The following is a 19,507-nucleotide window of genomic DNA, read 5'->3' on the forward strand; positions in this document are numbered from 1 at the left end:
AGACTCTGCTAACCTGGAAGTAGAACCTCGGGTTAAGAACTTTACCTCAGGATGAGAAGAGAAATCGCGCAGCGGTGGCACAGCGGGAGGCCCCATTAGCTAAAGTGGTGCCTCAGGTAAAGAATGGTTTCAGGTTAAGCACAGACCTCCGGAACAAATTAAGTTCGTAACCAGAGGTACCACTGTACATTCACCTCTCTTTCAGTAATTCTGTCAATACATAATGCTCCTGCTCCAACAAACCATGGGTTGTGGCAATGGGAACTCACAACAAACTCAAGCACTCCCTCTTTCCTTTATGGCTTCAGCAAATATTTCCTGGTTTATTTCCTGTCTACAAACTTAGAGGGAGTTTTGTATGGAGCCTTTAAACTAGAGTTTCTGGGGTTGGATGTCAGGGAAGGAGGGAAGAGGGTGTGCTCAAGTTTATTGCTTGTTTCCATTGCAACAAACTATGGTGTGCTGGAGAACATTATGTCCGATCTGAGCCAGTACCTCAGGGTGGGTGAGCACACTTTTCTCATGGATTACTGTAGCAAAGAAAAGTATATTTTACCTGAACCTAAAGGATGAACCTCTGGTAAAGAGAACAGGTTTAGGCTTTGGTTTAGGCTCCTCAAATAATCTGAAGAAGGCATGGTGCTCTACACAGATCTTCCAAAAGGCTTTGCAAAAATCCCGACTGGCCATCAGGAATTCTAGGGTGTCCTGGAAAGAACTCTGAAAGATAATGGTGGGAGATTTAACACTGGAAGGAGAGTGAACATCGTCCAAGTGCAAATGTGGAAATTTCCCTCCACTTTCAACTTGTAAAAAAGGACATCTATATTGAATAAAATTAAAGCAAGCAATTAACACTGATTCATTTATTTTTAGAATTATTTATTTTACGAATGATATGGCTTTTGAATCTACTCAGCATCTACTATGCTTTTCTATACCATACAGTACCTAGACAGAAAAGGACCCTACTGAGAGGTTGAACTATAATTTTGTTATGTAGAATGTAAAACAAGGCAGGTGGTTAGCTCAATTGGTTAGAGCGTGGTGCAAATAATGCCAAGGTCGCAGGTTTGATCCCTGTAAGGACCAGCTGCATATTTCTGCATTGCGGAGGGTTAAACTAGACGATGATCAAGGTCCCTTCCAGCCCTATGATTGTATGATAATGGAACGCAACTTTCCTGAAAAGTCATTATAATGGAATATTATGAATATCAACATGACTATCTGTTTCCCTAAAGTAATCATTTCTCTTGCTGACCCACTTCATCTGCCTCAAAGCATTTAATGCCAGCCTCAAAACATTCACTTTGTGAATGCTACAGGAGAAGTGACAGGCAATATTTTAGAATGGTGAGCGCTTCCTAAGTAATCACAGCTGACTGGGATCAAGAATCTGCTGAACTGTCAGTTCCTGATATTCAAATCTAAGACACTAGATTCCACTCAAGTCGTAGGACTGTACCATTTTGGACCACAGGTTTGGGGGTGGGGGACTCCCATGACTAAACAATTCCTCCCACACAGAAAACTAGTTTTCAGGGTTCTAGCCAAGAATCCTCCTGACATCCAGTTTTTCCATGCAGATACATTTCCAATTAAGGCTTATTTAAGTCCTCACCTGTAGTCTGAAGTGGCACAGCCCAAAATGCAGGTTTACCAGTTCAGTGAGAACTAGGACTAAGCCTAGTGAACAGAACAGAGTATTTGGAGGTAGTCAATTGTTACGTTATTCCCTAGGGAGATCACCAAAAGGGGAAAGGATAACATACACAGGAATCTGATAGGCAGAATCGGAGGCTGATATATAGTGACTTTCCAGGGCTTGACTTTCATAGCCAAGCTGAGATTTAAACCTGGATGTTGTGGAGATCAAGTAGAATCCCTACAATATAGAAATAACAATAATCATTTATTAATGTGTCCTTTTGTCTTAATGTTGCTCCTTCTACGCTGGAGCGGCAATATTCTCTCATCTCACTTCCTACCTCTGCTCACCCTTCCCCCAATCCATTTTACCATCTTCACTGACCCATTCCTTTCATATTTTACGACCTCTCCCATCAATCCTCTTCTGAATTTACCACTGGCGGCCTATTTCCAAACCAGGGTACATTTTGTAAGAGGTACTACTGGCAACTGGTTTAATGGGGCAATTTGAGGGAAAAGGAACACCAATTTGAGATGGAGGCAAGCTCAGCAGCTATGATTGGACTAGCACAGAAAAGGGGTGTCCCAAATGAAGTCAGCAGCTGTCAGGGCGGGAAAAACAAATGTTCATTTCCTATGTCACAGTTCAGAGCCCACTGAATTGGGCAAGGTATAAGCTCACAACTTTATGCAGAGATAAAGGTGGTTTAAAGAATCCAGTATGAATAAGCTGAATGGAAATAATACATTTTATGTTTTCGTCAGGCATCTGCCACTTCAAATTGCCTTGCGCATTCCAGACTTACGTTTGCATCTGGCCTCAACTTAATAAGAAAACGCTTCCTCTTAAAGCTCAGTTTTCGAACTTTAGCCCAGTTGAAGGCATTGATTTTGGTGTGACCCTGAATATGAAGAAGAACGGAAAAGAAAAGGTATGAATACGTTTCTTCCCCCAAAACAGGCATTCATTCATCTGCAAAATTAATTTTCAAAACTAACAAAAGGTGCAGTTCACTACACTCAAACTATTTTAATTTAGTCTGCCTGCTTAGCTGCCTAAAACAAATAAGGCAATTCCACTTTCAGTGGCACAGTAAAGGAAACTGAATATAATGACCTATTTCCACTTTCTGCTCAACTAGGCAATTATCAGTGCCAGCCTAACTACCATAGAGTTAGGTACCTTAAAGCCTTAGCTACCTTAAGGCTTTAACATCCAATAAGTATGTGCAAGAGAACTATCTGCAATGGGGTAACTGCCCTAGGGCTTCCCCATCGAAGAGGCCATCTCTACACTGGCAAACAGTTACTATAGGGTACTAGCAGACTGGATCTCACAAGATAGAAGCTATGAGCTGGTATCCTTCTCATTTGCAGTCTAGACTGAACTATGGTTAGAGCTTCTCACCTGAAACACCAGAATGCCTGTATGGGCAACGGCCAGGTTTATCTTAGTTCCTTCCCTGTCCTTGGCTGGATGCAATCGGATTCCGTACATTTCCAAACGACGGGCAATCTCAAGCAGCTGGAAATCTGATTCTGCTGGTGTCTGTCCACTGAAGGAATGATAATTGATTTTACACAGGACAAAGAAGGTTTAAAAGAACCGTTAGAGCTTTTCACAGCAGATGTTGTTTCCTGCTCAGACTTGCATACAAAGTCACTGTGAAACAGACCCTAGCACCAATCTGACGACTTGAAAGACCTAGTACAAATAAATTTCATATCTATTGCATGTCCTTGCATGCTTTGTGACTATCTGCTGGAGCAACAACTGGCACACTAGACTGTGACCACTAATATTTTAAACACTCAAAGAGTAGTTTCAGGTGTACCAGTGAAGCAAAATGAAGACATGAAAATGAAGAATGTAACCTTCTCACCCTTCCTGTTCCTCTACAACACAACTTTGTGTAACTTCTCAAACCTGGAATCTCCCATTTAGGAAATGAACCATTTCCCAATGGTGATAAACAAGATTTCCCATTGGCAATTGAATACGATTTTGTAGTTGATGTTATAAATAAATTCTCCCCCCCCCCCCAAAAAGGTGATGAGTTTATACTATACCCAAAAACCTCTGTGAACTCCCAGAGAAAAGTTATGCCGTGGTTTGTTACGTTTTGACACACAAACAAGTAGTTAAAACAGCACAAAAGGTTTTAGGTGGCTCTATTCACAAACTGGATAAATAAATGTAGAAAATAAAACAAAAGAAGAAACAAGTAAGCTGAGGAAAAACAGAGACTCGCCTTCTTTCTTTTGTGTCCTACTCCAGAGTCCAGTTTTTGTGCTTTCTACTACACAGGTACTTATACATAAAACATTGTCTTTCTCCCTTTAATTTTTCATCCATCCCCAAAACCACTTCTGCAATGCCTTTTTGGAACGCAAAACTTCCATTCTTTCTGCTGTTTGTTATCACCTCTGCCCTCTTTCTCTACTCTGTTATGAAGCCCTGTCTTCTCCTCAAACCTTTCTGCTGGTTTTCTTAGATTATAAATCCTAAGGACAAAAGTCCTGCTTAATAAGACAACAGCACTAAGAATGCCATTACTTAAGCATTAAATAGTAATACTTACATGTGATTACGATGAAATTCCATGATTTTGTCTTCTAATGCTTCTTGCTGAGGTATATACTTGTTCTTTGCTAAGTGTTCACGATCAATGGTTTCGTCAAAATCCCCAATCTCAGCTAGGGAGAGGGGGGGAAAGTGCACTCAATAGATGAAATGTATGAGGCAGCTTATTCCAATGCATGTTTATTTATCAGTAAGCTCTACTGAGTTCAATAGGATGCACTCTTAAGTTGTATGGATGCTTATTTTCGAGGTGGAACGAACAGAAAATCCTGAAAGATGCAGTGAACGGTGAATAACAGAGCACTGTACTTGTGGTCCTAAACATTTCATGCAAAGGACTGAAAACAGGGAGGAAGGATGCTGAGCTGTAGGGTCTGCTGTCAATTAGCAAGGATCCATTGGGATCAAACCACAGCAGTGAGATTTCTGAGGGTTCGGCAAATTACACAAGCTCCTCTTGAAAACATGCAGCATTTTCCAACGTATCACAAAGCATGCTGTTCTTTACAGCTGCTTTTCTCAAAAGGCCTGTTTTCCTTCTGTTACAGGACTTCTGTGGGAATAGTAGATTGCAACGTGATGGCCAAAGTAGAAAATCCAGAGGGTGACACCCAAAACAGCGGTTAAACTATGATAATAAATGAAAGAATTGATAATTGGGTGCATTGTGACAACAGCCCAACTTATGCAGCCTCACCCTGTCCGCTGGTCTGAATTTCTATCCCTACCAGTTTCATCTTACTCGGATGACACATATGAGACAGGACAGGGAAGATTTGGCACAGTAGATGATAACTAGTTAGAGATACTCTGGAGAGAAAATGCACTGAGAAATGCAGAAACTTTGATGAAGAAAAATAGTGGCATGTGGCTCTCACTGTAGTTCTCTTTCAGGCATTTTTGCTGGCACATGTCACATTTACACTAATGAGGAAAGACGTGTATAAGGTTCTAGTCACACATAGGAGAGCACAGAAAATCACACGCAGGCCCATCAAAACCATATGAAGGTAACCACAATAGAAAATGCCTCACAACAGATACCACCATTAAATAGCTGCTAATCTAGCAGACAAATTATGAAGGGCAAATTCTACCTGCGCTAACTGAAAGTGAATACAGTGGTACCTCGGGTTACATACGCTTCATGTTACATACGCTTCAGGTTACAGACTCAGCTAACCCAGAAATAGTGCTTCAGGTTAAGAACTTTGCTTCAGGATGAGAACAGAAATTGTGCTCTGGCGGCGTGGCTGCAGCAGGAGGCCCCATTAGCTAAAGTGGTGCTTCAGGTTAAGAACAGTTTCAGGTTAAGAACGGACCTCTGGAGCGAATTAAGTACTTAACCCGAGGTACCACTGTACTCTAAATCCCACCAGGTAGGGGTGTGTGTGTGTGTGTGTGTGTGTGATATCTACGTGTATGTGTGTGTGTGTGTTATTTATTAATCCCATTTCCATTATACACATTCCAGCGGCAAAGAATATTGAAAGAAACAAGCAAATAGCAATTCCTTCCTGCTTCCATTTTCGCCATAGTATTTTGAAACAAGCTGAAGAAAATGGATGCCACTCAGATACTAGCTCAATGCATCTTTGTGAACCTACATTTATGGATACGGCAACTGACCTTAATCTATTGAAAATGTGTTCATAAATCAGTATTCTACCTGGGCAACAAGCACCTTATTCTTCAAAATGCAGGAAGGGTTTGGAGATGAGCAAGTTTTACTTACACTGTACGATGTGTGAGATCAAGAGAGCAGCACTGGTGTCGTTACAGGTTAGTCTTCCTTGTGCTAAATCCTGCTTTACCTGCAGTGCAAATAAGTACCTGAAAACACAAAAAGAAAAAGCAGTGGAGGAATGAAGAAGGCTTCCATGGAGTGGCAAGGACATCTGTGAAATCAAAATGTTAACAAGGGGAGATTTAGTAACGATCCCTTCCACTTCGCAAACAAGAGATAACTGCAAAATAATGTAGTGGTTGTACGGTCTTCATGGAATTAATTCTTACCTTTGGAATTATGGGTGTCTGAAATATAAGCACTCTCTGGATTTCCTGAACTTGCAACTAGTAAAACAATACCCCCCCTTTAAAACAAACTCAAGTAGGCTAACAATTGCATCAGAAAACATTATATCCTATTTATGTTGGATATAGGGCTTTGTTAAAAAAAAAGGAAAGAAAAAAGGAACAAAAACTCTACCTAGTGCTTAAGGCACTGTTAGATTGCAGTTTGGCTGCCTTATTAAACTAATCTGTCCCCGGAGCTTGTGGGGCAGGCAGCAGGGAGAAGCGCTCTTCTCCCCGCCGCCCGCCTTCAGATCAGGTCCGGGGACAGCGGGAAGACGCGCTGCGCCTCCCAGCTGTCCCCGGAGCTTGTGGGGCAGGCAGCGGGGAGAAGCGCTCTTCTCCCCGCCGCCCGCCTTCAGACCAGGTCCAGGGACAGCGGGAAGATGCGCTGCGCCTCCCAGCTGTCCCTGGAGCTTGTGGGGCTGGCAGCGGGGAGAAGTGCTCTTCTCTCCGCCGCCTGCCTTCAGATCAGGTCCGGGGACAGCGGGAAGACGCGCTGCGCCTCCCAGCTGTCCCTGAAGCTTGCGGGGCAGGCAGCGGGGAGAAGCGCTCTTCTCCCCGCCGCCTGCCTTCAGATCAGGTCCGGGGACAGCGGGAAGACGCGCTGCGCCTCCCAGCTGTCCCCGGAGCTTACGGGGCTGGCGGCGGGGTCTCCCCGCCGTCAGCCTCCAAACCACTTCGGGAGACAGCGGGATGGCGGCGTTCCGCCTCCCTCTGTCCCCCGACCTTGTGGGGCTGGCGCTGGGGCTCTCCTGAAGCCTGGAGTGCGCACCGACCCCTCTCGCTCTCCAGGCTTCAGCGAAAGCCTGCATTCGCCCCATAGGACACACACACATTTCCCCTTCATTTTTGGAGGGGGAAAAGTGCGTCCTGTAGGGCGAAAAATACGGTAGTGTGAAAACCACAAGTGCCCTATAGCCCTTGAACAGCCTTGCACATGAATTATATGTCTACAGCATGTGGGTGTCATGGAAACTGCAGTTACAATGGACAGCCCACACATTTACAGAGGCATCCAAAATGTCACTGAAAGCTGAAGCCACAAATGGCATCCTGCTGGCAATCCAGGAGAGAAGAGGGCCAATCTGTTGAGGTCTCTAGGCCCTTTCTGTGCTATACCAGCCAGTGGCCCCATTCAGATTAATGTCAGACCAGGCACTGGAATCCAATTCAAAATGAACTCCTAACCCCCTGTCATAATCTGGTTTATTTTTTTCTTCATTCAGCAGTATATCTACATGCATGCTTCAAGCAGCTGTCAATCCCCTCCTTTAATGAGGCACAAATGAAAACGGATGGCAGTACTGACCTTGTTAACTCCTCTTGCAGTTGAGCATGATCAGGCGGGAAGAATTTCACCACGAATTTTAGAATCACGTGCTTAGGCCCTAGGGGGAAGAAAAGTCGGATGGGTGAGAAGAAACCTAAAATTCTGAATTAAGTAGTTTCCTCTTGCTCACACGAACACCTTTGTCTGAACTCAGGTGTGACTAGTACCCACCAACCACAATTACCATTGGACACCCATTCACTTTGAGCCAAGACTTATTTTGCCAAAATAATAGCACAAAGACAGCTTTCAACGTTTTTCTGATCCTTGCGGATCAGAATGGCCACTGGCAAGTGTGTGCTGCTGTGTTAAGAACATAGAAAGTTGCCTTATATTGCCATTCTGTTGGCGCATCTTGCTCCCAAACCTGCTGCCCTTCCAGAACGCTTTTGATTACACTCCCATTAGTCCCAGCCAGAACAACTATTCTCCTTTCTTCACAAAATGACAATGAAGCAATCTCAGACCAGAACTCCAAGCCTGAAAGCCCTTTTATTTTTAATAAAACTAAAGGCAGTGTGGACATTGGTACTCAGAAGATCTCTACGTCCACTGGCAACCGCATAATAAAACAATGGCTAATAGTGTCCCCCTTCCCTACACTTCTTCCATTTTGGTTGCCATTGCCTGATTAAATGTGGAAGCTGACCGACCCATGATGGTGTGAGTATCCCAAAATAATTTCTTTAGAACTATGTGTAGGGTTGTTCAAACCTGGATTCCAAATGGGAAGGGGTCATCTCTGTAGCTGACACTGCAGAAAGCTATAGAAACTACGTGCTTCATGAAACCAATTTATTTGAAATATGCAGGCAGTTGCGAAATGTGGTGATTGTGCATAGGCTTCTTGAGCAGCCTGTAAGATCATATTCTCGCTACCAGTAACATACAACTCATGATTACTGCACTGTTGTGCAACTGTTATGCTTTATGTATGTTATGAACACAATACTGGTTTGTGTTCTGAAAACTGAAGGGACAGGTTTATCCCACCATACTGTCTTATGCATGTTTTTGTACTTTATGTTGTATTGCTGATGCTGTTTATTTGTATGCAATTATATTGTTATACTGGGGGAAAAGAAAGGCCTCAATGAGGACGTGGTTTTTTTAAAAATACCGGTACTCTTCCTTAAAGGAATACAGTGGTGCCTCGCAAGACGAAATTAATTCGTTCCGCAAGTTTTTTCTTCTTGCGAGATTTTCGTTTTGCGAAGCACGGTTTCCCATAGGAATGCATTGAAAATCAATCAATGCGTTCCTATGGAAACCGCCTTCAGACCAGGTCCGGGGACAGTCTTCAGAAGGCTGTTCTGAAGGCTGGCGGTGGGAAGAAAAGCCCTTCTCCCCACCTCCCGCCCCGCAAGCTCCGGGCACAGGAGGGCTTTGCTGCCGCCCGCCAGCATTTTAAAAGCCCCCAGGACAGCGGAGACTTCTCCGCTGTCCCGGGGCGATCTTAAAATGCTGGCGGGTGGCAGCGAAGCCTCCGCTGTCCCGGGGCGATTTTAAAATGCTGGCGGGCGGCAGCGAAGGCTTCTCTGCCGCCCGCCAGCATGTTAAGATCGCCCGGGACAGCGGAGAAGTCTCCGCTGTCCCGGGAAGGCAGGCAGGGGGGGAGCAAAGACTTTTGCCCCCCGCCGGCCTTCAGAAGAGGTCCAGGACCTCTTCTGAAGGCCGGCGGTGGGCGAAAGTCTTTGCTCCCAACGGCCAGCATTTTAAAAGCGGTCTGGGATAGCGGGAAAGCGCAGCGCAATTCCCAGCTATCCCGGACCGCTTTTAAAATGCTGGCGGTGGGGAGCAAAGCCTTTCGGCCTCCGCCGGCCTTCCTGGACCTCTTCTGAAGGCCGGAGGGGGGGCGAAAGGTTTTGCTCCCCACCGCCAGCATTTAAACGTGGTCCCCGGAGATTTCCCTATGGGCTTTCTTCTTGCGAAGAAAGCCCATAGGGAAATTCGTCTTGCGGAACAACTCAAAAACGGAAAACTCTTTCGTCTTGCGAGTTTTTCGTTTTGCGAGGCGTTCGTCTTGCGAGGCACCACTGTAATTCACTACATGTGGGGAATGCTGGCTGTATGTGTGGGAACATTAACAAAATGCAACAACCAACAACTGAATTGTATTCAGCCACCTCATCTGCAAAGGTAAGTTCTTAAGGACTGCAGGCATAAATTGCGAAACTTGCCTAGCTTCTAACCTTCTTTCTGAAACCACCCCTTGTGACTTGCTGCAATGTTCTGAAGAAAGAGAGACGTGAGCAAGCACAGATGCACAAGAGTAAGCAAATGGTTTCAATCATTATGGCATATTCTTTTTCAAAGCCACACTGACAGGCTTTGAACCAGGAGAAACTAATGCAACATAAATTAATTCAAGGTGTAAGTCAGCATTCACGTCCATGCTTCTAGCCTGTTTTGCAACTGGCAAATAAAGCTGCCAGTGGCTATTGTCAGAACCTAATTTGGATAAGCAGTCTGCTGAACAATTTCATAAAGTTCTGCTAGAAAGGTAGCATATAAAACACTTCACCATCACAAAGTCAAAACAATACACGGCATTCGAAAGGAACTAGTAGTCCCCTGATCCAGTTCAAGTAAACTATGGTCTGTACTGTTAAGGAAAATGGTTTGATTTCCTGAAATGGGAATGTTTACTTATGTTGAATTGCCATGTATTTTTAGCTTGGTGTTTTTCCTTTGACAGTAGCTCTCATGCAACTGGCTGACAGTGAGTCACATGAGAGAGGCATTCTATTCTGTTGTGACTGTTATTCCTGTAACTGTCGTTTGACTGTTTTCTTCTCTCTCTGTGTGTGAGGAGAATGGCTGCTGAGAGAGACTTCTCAGGATACTGCCGAGGACAGTGTGTGTTAGTGTGATCTGTGTGTACACACACACACACAAACACACCATGGACTGGATCTATCCTGTATGTGTTGCGAGAGGTGAGAGTGCACCTTGCTTAGCTTGTCCTGCCTCCAACATTCCTAGACTTCCACACAGGGGTGCAATATCTGAACAGGACCTGCATATATAAAGTCCAATTACTGTATACCCACTTTGCATGCTCAGCAGCCCAGATAAAATCTTGGCACTGACCATGCAATCAGGGCCTACACATGTTGAATTTTACATACATAGGACCTATCAGAATACTACCACCTGAGCATCCATGGAAGAAGGTGAGTAAAAAGAGATGTCATGCTCTTGCTCTCCACCAAATATTGGAAAGAGCTGAGGTGTTTATGGATTCACGCTTGTCTTTTCTTCTTTTTAAAATTTTTATTCATTTTTCTTTTTCATTCATTATGTACATTTCAATTTCTTAACATATATTATATATCCCTCCCTCCCCTCCAGGGCTTCCCCCAGCTTCCGCTTCTGGTTTGTTTCTCTTTTCACCCACTTTGCTATCTCCTAACAGAAAAAGTTATTAATAACACATAACATCAAGCCTAAAAACCTAAAAATAAAAGTAGATACACTATAATATTTCATTATTTTCTAAACATTTTCTAATACTAATAATGTGAATGTTTATTTAATCCTGCCATCAAGTCTATTGACTTTCTTTGTTTCTGCAAATATAATATAAATGGTTCCCATTCTTACGTACTTCTGATCTGTTTCACGATAGGTTTCAAAAGATCCAACCATACCTAGGGGAAGGAAGGAGAAATGCACACGATCATCTCTGCAAATATAGCAACGCGGTGTAGACAACTAAATTATTTGATACAGCATGCAGCAGTCTTCACCACATTTTAACAGCCAGCCAGCCACCCAGCACACATTTTCTTGCTTTCAGATTCCTCTTTCTCTGCCAAGGGAAACTAAAAGCCTAAACCGCCATTAAACCTCAACCAAAAGGCCTTGAAGTGTATGTAACAAGAAGCATTCAAAAATTTAAAGACCATGGCAAAACCTCAACTAGTAGCGAATGAACTGTCACAAAAACCTCCCATTGAAAAATGGGACAAGGCTGTTAAATTGCTTAATGCTGTGAGAGTGGTACAGCTGCTACTCTCCTGTAGCTCTATTCCATGCTTCTTAGGTAATTTGGGAATATAGAAAGCACACACAAAGGGTGAGGATCATGGCAGTGTTAGACACCCAGAGTAGTGACCAAAAAGAAAAGCTAAATGATCTTATCCCTCCCTTGTAGCTTCTGCCACTCTGATCACTCCCTGGGCTGGGTGGCTTGCTGGTTGGCCAGTCAATTAGATGCATTACTTACACAAGCTGGTTCTAGCCTTCCCTGTTGCAGGAGGCAAGTAGAGAGCTGCGCCATTAAAATACTCGTGGGGAAATAAGACTATTAGTCATGATAGCTATATGACTAAGTGGAAGTATGCCTTTGAACAGTCCTGGGGGCCGACTATCAGAGAAAGCTACTGCATCTGGTTGGTCACTGAGGAAAACAGCATGGGACCTTTGGCTTCATACAGCAGGGCTCTTACATGAATTCCTCTGCTATCAAAGTAGCATCCCAAAATTCCATAGGGAGAGTAGTAAACATGCAGCTTCCATAATATAAAGCAACATTTGATGATGCTTCCACAAATTCCTGGTGCATGAATGAAAGTGGGGGAGAAAGCTGAACACACCTGGAAAGTTAAGATACAGGTGAAGCTGACCATCTTTACAAGACAGAGATAACAGGTTCAGTCTTTAATACAGTACTATGCACAGTTACCAGGGAGTAAAGCCCACTGAATTCAATGGGACTATCTTCTGAGCAGACATGCACAGGACTGTGATATCAGTAACATGCCATATTAATATTAATAGAATATACAAGCTTGGTTGGGTTTAGATGCAACATTTATATCACAAACCAATACATGTCTACTCAGAAGTAAGCCACAGTAGCTTACTCCCAGATAAATAGGTATAGGGCTGCAGCATTAAATGAGCATGCATTTATTTAAAAATAAATATATATATAAAAGATGTTTCTTACAAAAAAGGAAATTTACCTTTCTCCTGGAAATGAACTATTTGGGGTGACTCTTTGTGGATAGTACGTAAAGCCAAAAATCACATACAGTAAAAACACATGGGGTTCCGCCCCCTTTCCCTTTTATTTTTTTCAAACTTTGCAAAGTATGTAGTAAAGCTGAATGCACCTAAGTTAAATGTGCATAAGCTGCGAGTTACCTGTACGCATGTTTGTTAGGTGTGACCTTGAGCAGCTTTAAATTATGCGAAGGCAAAACTCATTTCCAGTGTCCTTGTTATAGAAGCATAGCCCCAGGAGCCACATTTGAATAAAACCCAAAAAACCTGAGAAATATTTAAATTATTCAGTCCCCCCCCCCCCAATTTTGTATTATTAAAGAGCTAAAATAGCAATTTAACAAAGGCATTTTTCATTTCAAGGTTCTTTTCTTAAGCACATGAAATTGTATAAATAATTCCTTTGAGATGCAATTTGAAAAGCAAGCTTTTTTAAAAACCATATTTTTGCTAGCCAATAAAAACCTTTAAAGCGCTGGTCATTTATTTGTTAGCAACATCTTAATGTTTGACGGCATTCCATTAACTCTGCATCTTGTTTTTTTAGCTTCACATTTGGCACAGTGAAGAATGTTGTGCACTGCCAATTTCCTAAAGAAAATGAGTAACTAAGCTACAAATGACTGGGCATCCTGCACAGGAGGAGGTAACTGTGCCTTGTTATTTTTCGCACAGAGATTACAACTGGAAATGGGTAAGAAGCAACTCAGGTCAGAATCTCCTTGCCAGCAATATGTGAATTTATCCCAGTCAAAAGGGTAGTATAGGAAGCCATTGCCAAGCTACGATAGGTGGTCCAATTTTTCTAGCAGAGATAAACCAATGAATGGACAAAACAAATGCTATTTACTGGAACGCAGTTTGGACAAAGATATCGCAAATTATATGGAGACTATTCGACATTTATCATCTATGTATAAGGACAGCAGCTTTCTTGTTTTAACCAACCTTTTTTTTAAAAAACAACAACCTTCTGATAGAGCTTATGATTCTATTATGCTAATAACAACTCTGTACACAAATTACATGTTCACATGTAGTTCTGAAACATGTGGAAGTTTGAACTAAGGAGAGGGGCTTTTCTGCAGTGGTACCCCAACTCTGGAATACCCTCCCTAAAGAGGTAAAGTTGGTGCCAATTTCACAATATGTTTAAGCACCAGGTTATTTTTCTAACCATTAAAAAGGTTGTGCAGTCTGTCTGCTTTTACTTTCTATATTGTTCTGTTGCATCTCAGTGTGCAATTTACTCTGATGGCTGTTATTTGATTTGTTTAGGCACTCTGAATAATTTTATGTCTATTGTACACTACCCTACTGCCTTCGGAAGACAGTTTAGAAATACTTTAAATAAATAAAATTTAAAAACTACACCTAGCTGCATATGCCCAATTTTGTTTTTCTTCTTCCAGTACCAGAATAAGAAAACTGGGAAGCATTTTAAATGCAACTGCTTGCAAGCCCACTCCCATGTTTATTTTTACGCTGACAAAATATGCATATAAAATGCTTCTTCACATACCATGATCTTTTTATGATCCAGATATTCAAGGCCAAAATAGTCACCTTCAACAAGGTTCAGGTGAGTGCAGACTGCATCCAGCAAAACCTTCCCTGGTGCTCTTTGCTGTAATTAAAAACAACAAAAGGTTACACGCTGTACATCCACATGAAAAGAAAAATAAGTTATAAATCCAGTTTCCTTGGTGAGCACAAAACGCAATTAAAATATAGTTAGGTGTTCAATTGAAGGAAAAGCAGTAGCTATTTTTATTTGGATGCCAAAGTGTTGGGAGTACTGACTCAGTTGTGGATCTTTTTCTCATTTGTATTGTTGCAAGGATTGTTGGAACTGAGATGGGCAAGAACTGGCCCAGAATGTTCATTCTGTGTGCAACTTCTTTGTAACAAGCCACTCTGTGCTCAATATTCATTTCTGCACTTCTTCTGATTAAGCAAGGTAGATGATTACTGTTAATAGATTTGTATGGCCATTCTCAAAGTTCAGCTTGTAACCATTTCCACAAAACTGCACCGCCATTTTTCTTTACAAATCCGTGTCTTAATAGTTTCAGAAGCCACACCAGTCGAGCTGAATAAGATACACACACTGGACCGAAACGGAAGCGTCAGCTTCCTGTTCTGCCTTCCCCCGAGTACCAGAATCAGAATAAATTAGGCAAAACAGTAAAAACAGCAGAGTAACTACTACACTGTGGGAAAGAAGAAATGCAAATATGCTTGAACAAACCAGGATGCAAAATCCAAGTGTTATCTTCCAATGAATTTAGGAATCATTTTGGATGTGATTATGCATGCAGCCTTAAAAATAATGAAAAATAAGGCCCACCACAAGTTGTGCTTCGCCAGCTCCTGGCGAAGCACAACTTGTGTGTTCAGACCCAGAAACCTCCCCCCTAAATAAATTCACACTTGACTCAAATTTTGGTTTGGTTTATGGCAGAATTTAGGCCACAACTTTATTGATTACAGAAAGTGATTGGTTGCATAGGCTCTGGTTCGACTAGTTCCCTGCCATGCAGGTAGCGCTGACCCAGGGTTCCAGCATAGGTCAGCCAAGGGTAAACACCTGGATAAGCGGAAAGCCGGGAACGCGTTAACTCTGCCACCCAAATGTCCCCCTGGACTCAGGCATGGGCACAACCCCCTCTCAGGGGTTGACCAAACCATCGAGTCCCTGGATTCCTTTAACAGAATACCCTTCACATAGGGATGGCGAGAGCGTTCTCCCATCCCTATCACCTGAACCAGAGCCTATCCGCAACCTTACAAGTTGTGACAATTTGCTACGCGGCAGGCGAAACCCAAATGGCAACAGCCAATCAGCCAAGTGGGGAAAATTCCTGCGTGTCCCTGTCCCAACAACAGACGACGGCATAGCAAGGTCAATCGCAAAATGCCCTAAAAGTAGGGAGAGGTGGGTGGATGTTCCGAATGCACGCGCCGAAAGAGGAAGCTCCTGGTCACCTGCATGGGCATAAATAGGTCCCTCGAATCGTTTGTGTTAAGTTGTGGGTGAACATATCAGACGACACAGCGATTCTTCAAACAGCTCTTGTTTATTCACAGGCCGGAACAGAACTGAACTGAAGGGTTCAGCCAGCCTGCTTATATAGAGCTCCACTAGAATGCAACAGTAACCATTTTCTGTAACTATCCAATCACTAAATGTCACTTTCGGTCCCTTATTTGCATATGTGGACCTGAACTATCTACAGTATCCCCCTGCTGGCCCAGGGTGAGAACTTCAGTACATAACACCTTGGACCGTGTCCCATTTGCCAGATTGTACCCAGCTTCAAGAGACCTACCAATTGGGTGTTGTGGCTGTCCAATCATACCTACCCGCAACACAGGGTGTTGGTTTTCCAGGTCTCACTGCAATATGTGCCCTCTTTAAGGGAGGACCCGATTTCTGTGCAGAAACAGGCAAGCAAATGGTAACTCGGGCTGGACCTGAGTTGTCTGTTCGTCCCTGTGCTGGCGTCTCTGTGACCTAGGCAACGAAGGTAACAGCAGCACCTCTGAACTGGACTGAGCACCTGACTTAGTTCACAGTAAAATCCTATGCATGTTCACTCAGAAGAAAGTCCCACTGTGCTCAGTTGGGCTTAGTTTTTTCCTACGTGTGTTTAGTGTTACCGCCTAAGTTATGTGTTCAGCATTCTTCATGTCTGCTAGTCACTTCCACTCTGCTGAGTCTCAGTCTCTCCCCCCCACCCTGCCAAGCCTGGAACAAGGGTATTTATTCTTCTTTCATTAGAAAAAGCTCAGGGTCTCCAATAGCTTTAACATTTGCTTGACCCTAAAGAGGTTCTCAATCAATAAACAGATTATCTTCTTCTATGGTCAAGAACTGTGTGTACCTCATTCTTTGAGATGACCTTTCAATCAGGAAGTGGTTGAAGGAGAAAAATGTTCAGCAATGTTTACAGAACCCATGTCCTGGAAGCTTTTTCTTTTTAATCCACTGCTTCTTTGAGCAAATTGATCCTTCTAATTTAAAGATATTCTTCATCAGCCCAGTTAGACACTGCTATCAACACACAGTTTTTAATCCACCTCAAGTGATTTGGATTATGATTTTGTCAGCAAAGTTTCTCATAGGCTACTGAATCCCTTGCACTCCAATAAAGCTCTAATAACAAAATAGAGGTTTCATAGGGTTTTAAAGTATCCCAGTCAGCCATTTTTCTAAATGGAGATAAAATCTAATTTTATTTAATAACAAAATGGGATGCATTAACATTGATTGGCTCCAAATATTTCATTACTTGTTCTTTCCACATTATCTGCTACTTTTATCATTAATTACTGTGCCTTTTTTCTCACTGTGTCTTCCTTTTCTGTGGAGTAATGTTTCTTTTCTTTCTTTACCCCAAGCACAGAGCCTTAAGAGTCATCTTCAACACCTCTTTCTTTTTCTTCGTTTCTTCAGACTTTCCATACCTACTTTTTAAGCATTACAAGTTCTTTCTTTCCTCAGCGTTTGATTATTGCAATTCTCCCCTGCCCTAGTTTGGTTCTTTCTCTGCTTCATTACTGTTCAGATGCTACCAATGTAAAAGGTTCATTAATGGCGCTCCCAACACACAGTTCAGCAACGGGTTTTCTATTAATCCAAGTGAACAGAGGGCTGGGAGAATCAAACCCAAACTCCATTCTTAATTCTACTACTCAGTTGGGTTTTTCTGAATCTCATTTTGATCATTTTATTGCACGTCCTACATTTGCTTCTCTTTGCTTGCTGGCTTCTATTTAACTTTGTACAGAATCTAGTTTTGATTATTATAAATATCGTTCAACCACCTTTTTCAGGAATTATCTTGTCTGTAGAATCATTTTTAAACATAAAACACCAAATGTCTCTCGTTATTAGTAACTTGAGAATGAAAATCATTTGAAAGGAAACAAGTTCTGTTTGTTTATCTGCCCGTGAGTGCATTACATTTTTTTTAAAAAAGTCCCAAGGAGTTTTTAACAATATTGCTTGGAAATGGAAGTTGTATGTAATGAGAAGGGAGTTTTCCTTTCTTCTCATGAACCTTAAGAATTAATTTTCAGGTTGGTGATAAATCAATCCAGTAGCCAGCATTTAGAAGTCCACAAACATGAATTCAGTAACTGTTTTTTTCTCATGAAACTGGTCCAGGGAAGTAATATTGACTCTGGAAATGAAGGTCCCATTTAGCTATCATTAATAAAAGCTACTACAGTGGTACCTCTGGTTACGTACTTAATTCGTTCCGGACGTCCATTCTTAACTTGAAACTGTTCTTAACCTGAAGCACCACTTTACCTAATGGGGCCTCCTGCTGCTGCCGCTGCTGCCGCACGATTTCTGTTCTCATCCTGAAGCAAAGTTCTTAACCCGAGGTACTATTTCTGGGTTAGCGGAGTCTGTAACCTGAAGCGTATGTAACCTAAGGTACCACTGTACATATGTTTTTTAAAGCCAGCTAAGTTAGTGGCCTTTATAACATATTGTGGGAATGGATCTCATGTTCAAAGAGTAAATCTTGAAAACATCTTGCCATTATTTTGAAATAACATGCAATTCAAATGAACAAGCAACTCTCTGAATGCAACCAGCTGGAGGTGATCCAGAGGACTTTTCGTATGTAATAGAACTCACAGACCCCTGAAGTGTCCCTATTTTCCAGGGACTGTCCTGGATTTACAGAAGCCTTCCCGGTTTCTGATGTGATCCTGGAATGTCTCGCTTTTCCTTAGGACATCCCTACTTTCGTCAGAGAAATGTCGGAGGGAATGGAGTTATGCGACTCACGAGCCAAGGAGCCAACTAGCTATACAACCTTTAGAAGACATCTGAAGGCAGCCCTGCCTAGGGAAGTTTTTTAATGGTTAATTTTTTTATTATGTTTTCATATATGTTGAAAGCTGCCCAGAGTGGCTAGGGCAACTCAGTCAGTTGGGCGGGGTTTAATATTATTATTATTATTATTATTATTATTATTATTATTATTATTATTATTTTGGAACAGCGCATCCTTATTTTCATTGGAGAAATGTTGGAGGGTATGAACTCACTGATGTGGAGTACCATCACCCTTTCTTTTGCTATCCATGGCAGCCATTTTGTGTTGGTACCCACAGCGCTTCTATCATAGAATCATAGAGTTGGAATAGACCACAAGGGCCATCGAGTCCAACCCCCTGCCAAGCAGGAAACACCATCAGAGCACTCCTGACATATGGTTGTCAAGCCTCTGCTTAAAGACCTCCAAAGAAGGAGACTCCACCACACTCCTTGGCAGTATCAATGTATGAGTACTGGCACCTCATGAGTACTATCAATGTATGAGTACTGGCACCTCATTTATTTATTTTTTAAGCACTGTGTGTGTATACTCCGAAACACCTGAGCTACTTACAAAGCAATCTCTCTCTCTCTCTCTCTCTCTCTCTCTCTCTCTCTCTCTCCCTCCCTCCCTCCCTCCCTCTCGTGTGTGTGTGTGTGTGTGTGTGTGTGTGTGCGTAGAAGGGGAGTTTGTTATCACTAATGGCTTATACATTACAAGGAAGTAAGGAACAAAGCTTGGCAGAGGTCATTTTGATGTACCTTATAGAAGTAAAGGTATCATCATAAGCTAAACTGACAATTTTTTGTCTTTAATGGTACCTCCAAAATTGGCACCTGAGGCAGGATGCCTAACTGCTAGATGGTACTAAAACAAGTATAATGAGGTTATGCAGCAACACATAAAGTGGTACTTGTGTATCCCAACAGCAGTGAAATTTGTTAAGCTCTAGGAGGCCACCTGCATAATTTCACCCAGTCTAATTTTTAAATGATATATACCGGTATA

The 19,507-nt window shown here is 42.4% G+C and overlaps 1 protein-coding gene across 9 annotated transcripts in view; it reads right to left on the minus strand.

The window, feature by feature from the left end:
* FARP1 (FERM, ARH/RhoGEF and pleckstrin domain protein 1) overlaps window positions 1-19,507 on the minus strand; it is a 183,461-nt gene that overhangs the window by 59,941 nt on the left and 104,013 nt on the right. For all 9 annotated transcript variants that reach the window (XM_077927705.1, XM_077927711.1, XM_077927708.1 and 6 more), the window contains exons 3-10: window positions 14,179-14,283; window positions 11,254-11,296; window positions 7,623-7,701; window positions 5,973-6,070; window positions 4,236-4,350; window positions 3,062-3,209; window positions 2,460-2,555; window positions 557-720 (exon numbers count right to left, since the gene is read on the minus strand). In XM_077927705.1, coding sequence (XP_077783831.1) covers window positions 557-720; window positions 2,460-2,555; window positions 3,062-3,209; window positions 4,236-4,350; window positions 5,973-6,070; window positions 7,623-7,701; window positions 11,254-11,296; window positions 14,179-14,283 — 848 coding nt within the window. The remainder of the gene's footprint in view (window positions 1-556; window positions 721-2,459; window positions 2,556-3,061; window positions 3,210-4,235; window positions 4,351-5,972; window positions 6,071-7,622; window positions 7,702-11,253; window positions 11,297-14,178; window positions 14,284-19,507) is intronic.

Source organism: Podarcis muralis, chromosome 4, assembly GCF_964188315.1.
Source record: "Podarcis muralis chromosome 4, rPodMur119.hap1.1, whole genome shotgun sequence".
In the NCBI taxonomy this organism is placed as follows: Eukaryota; Metazoa; Chordata; class Lepidosauria; order Squamata; family Lacertidae; genus Podarcis; species Podarcis muralis.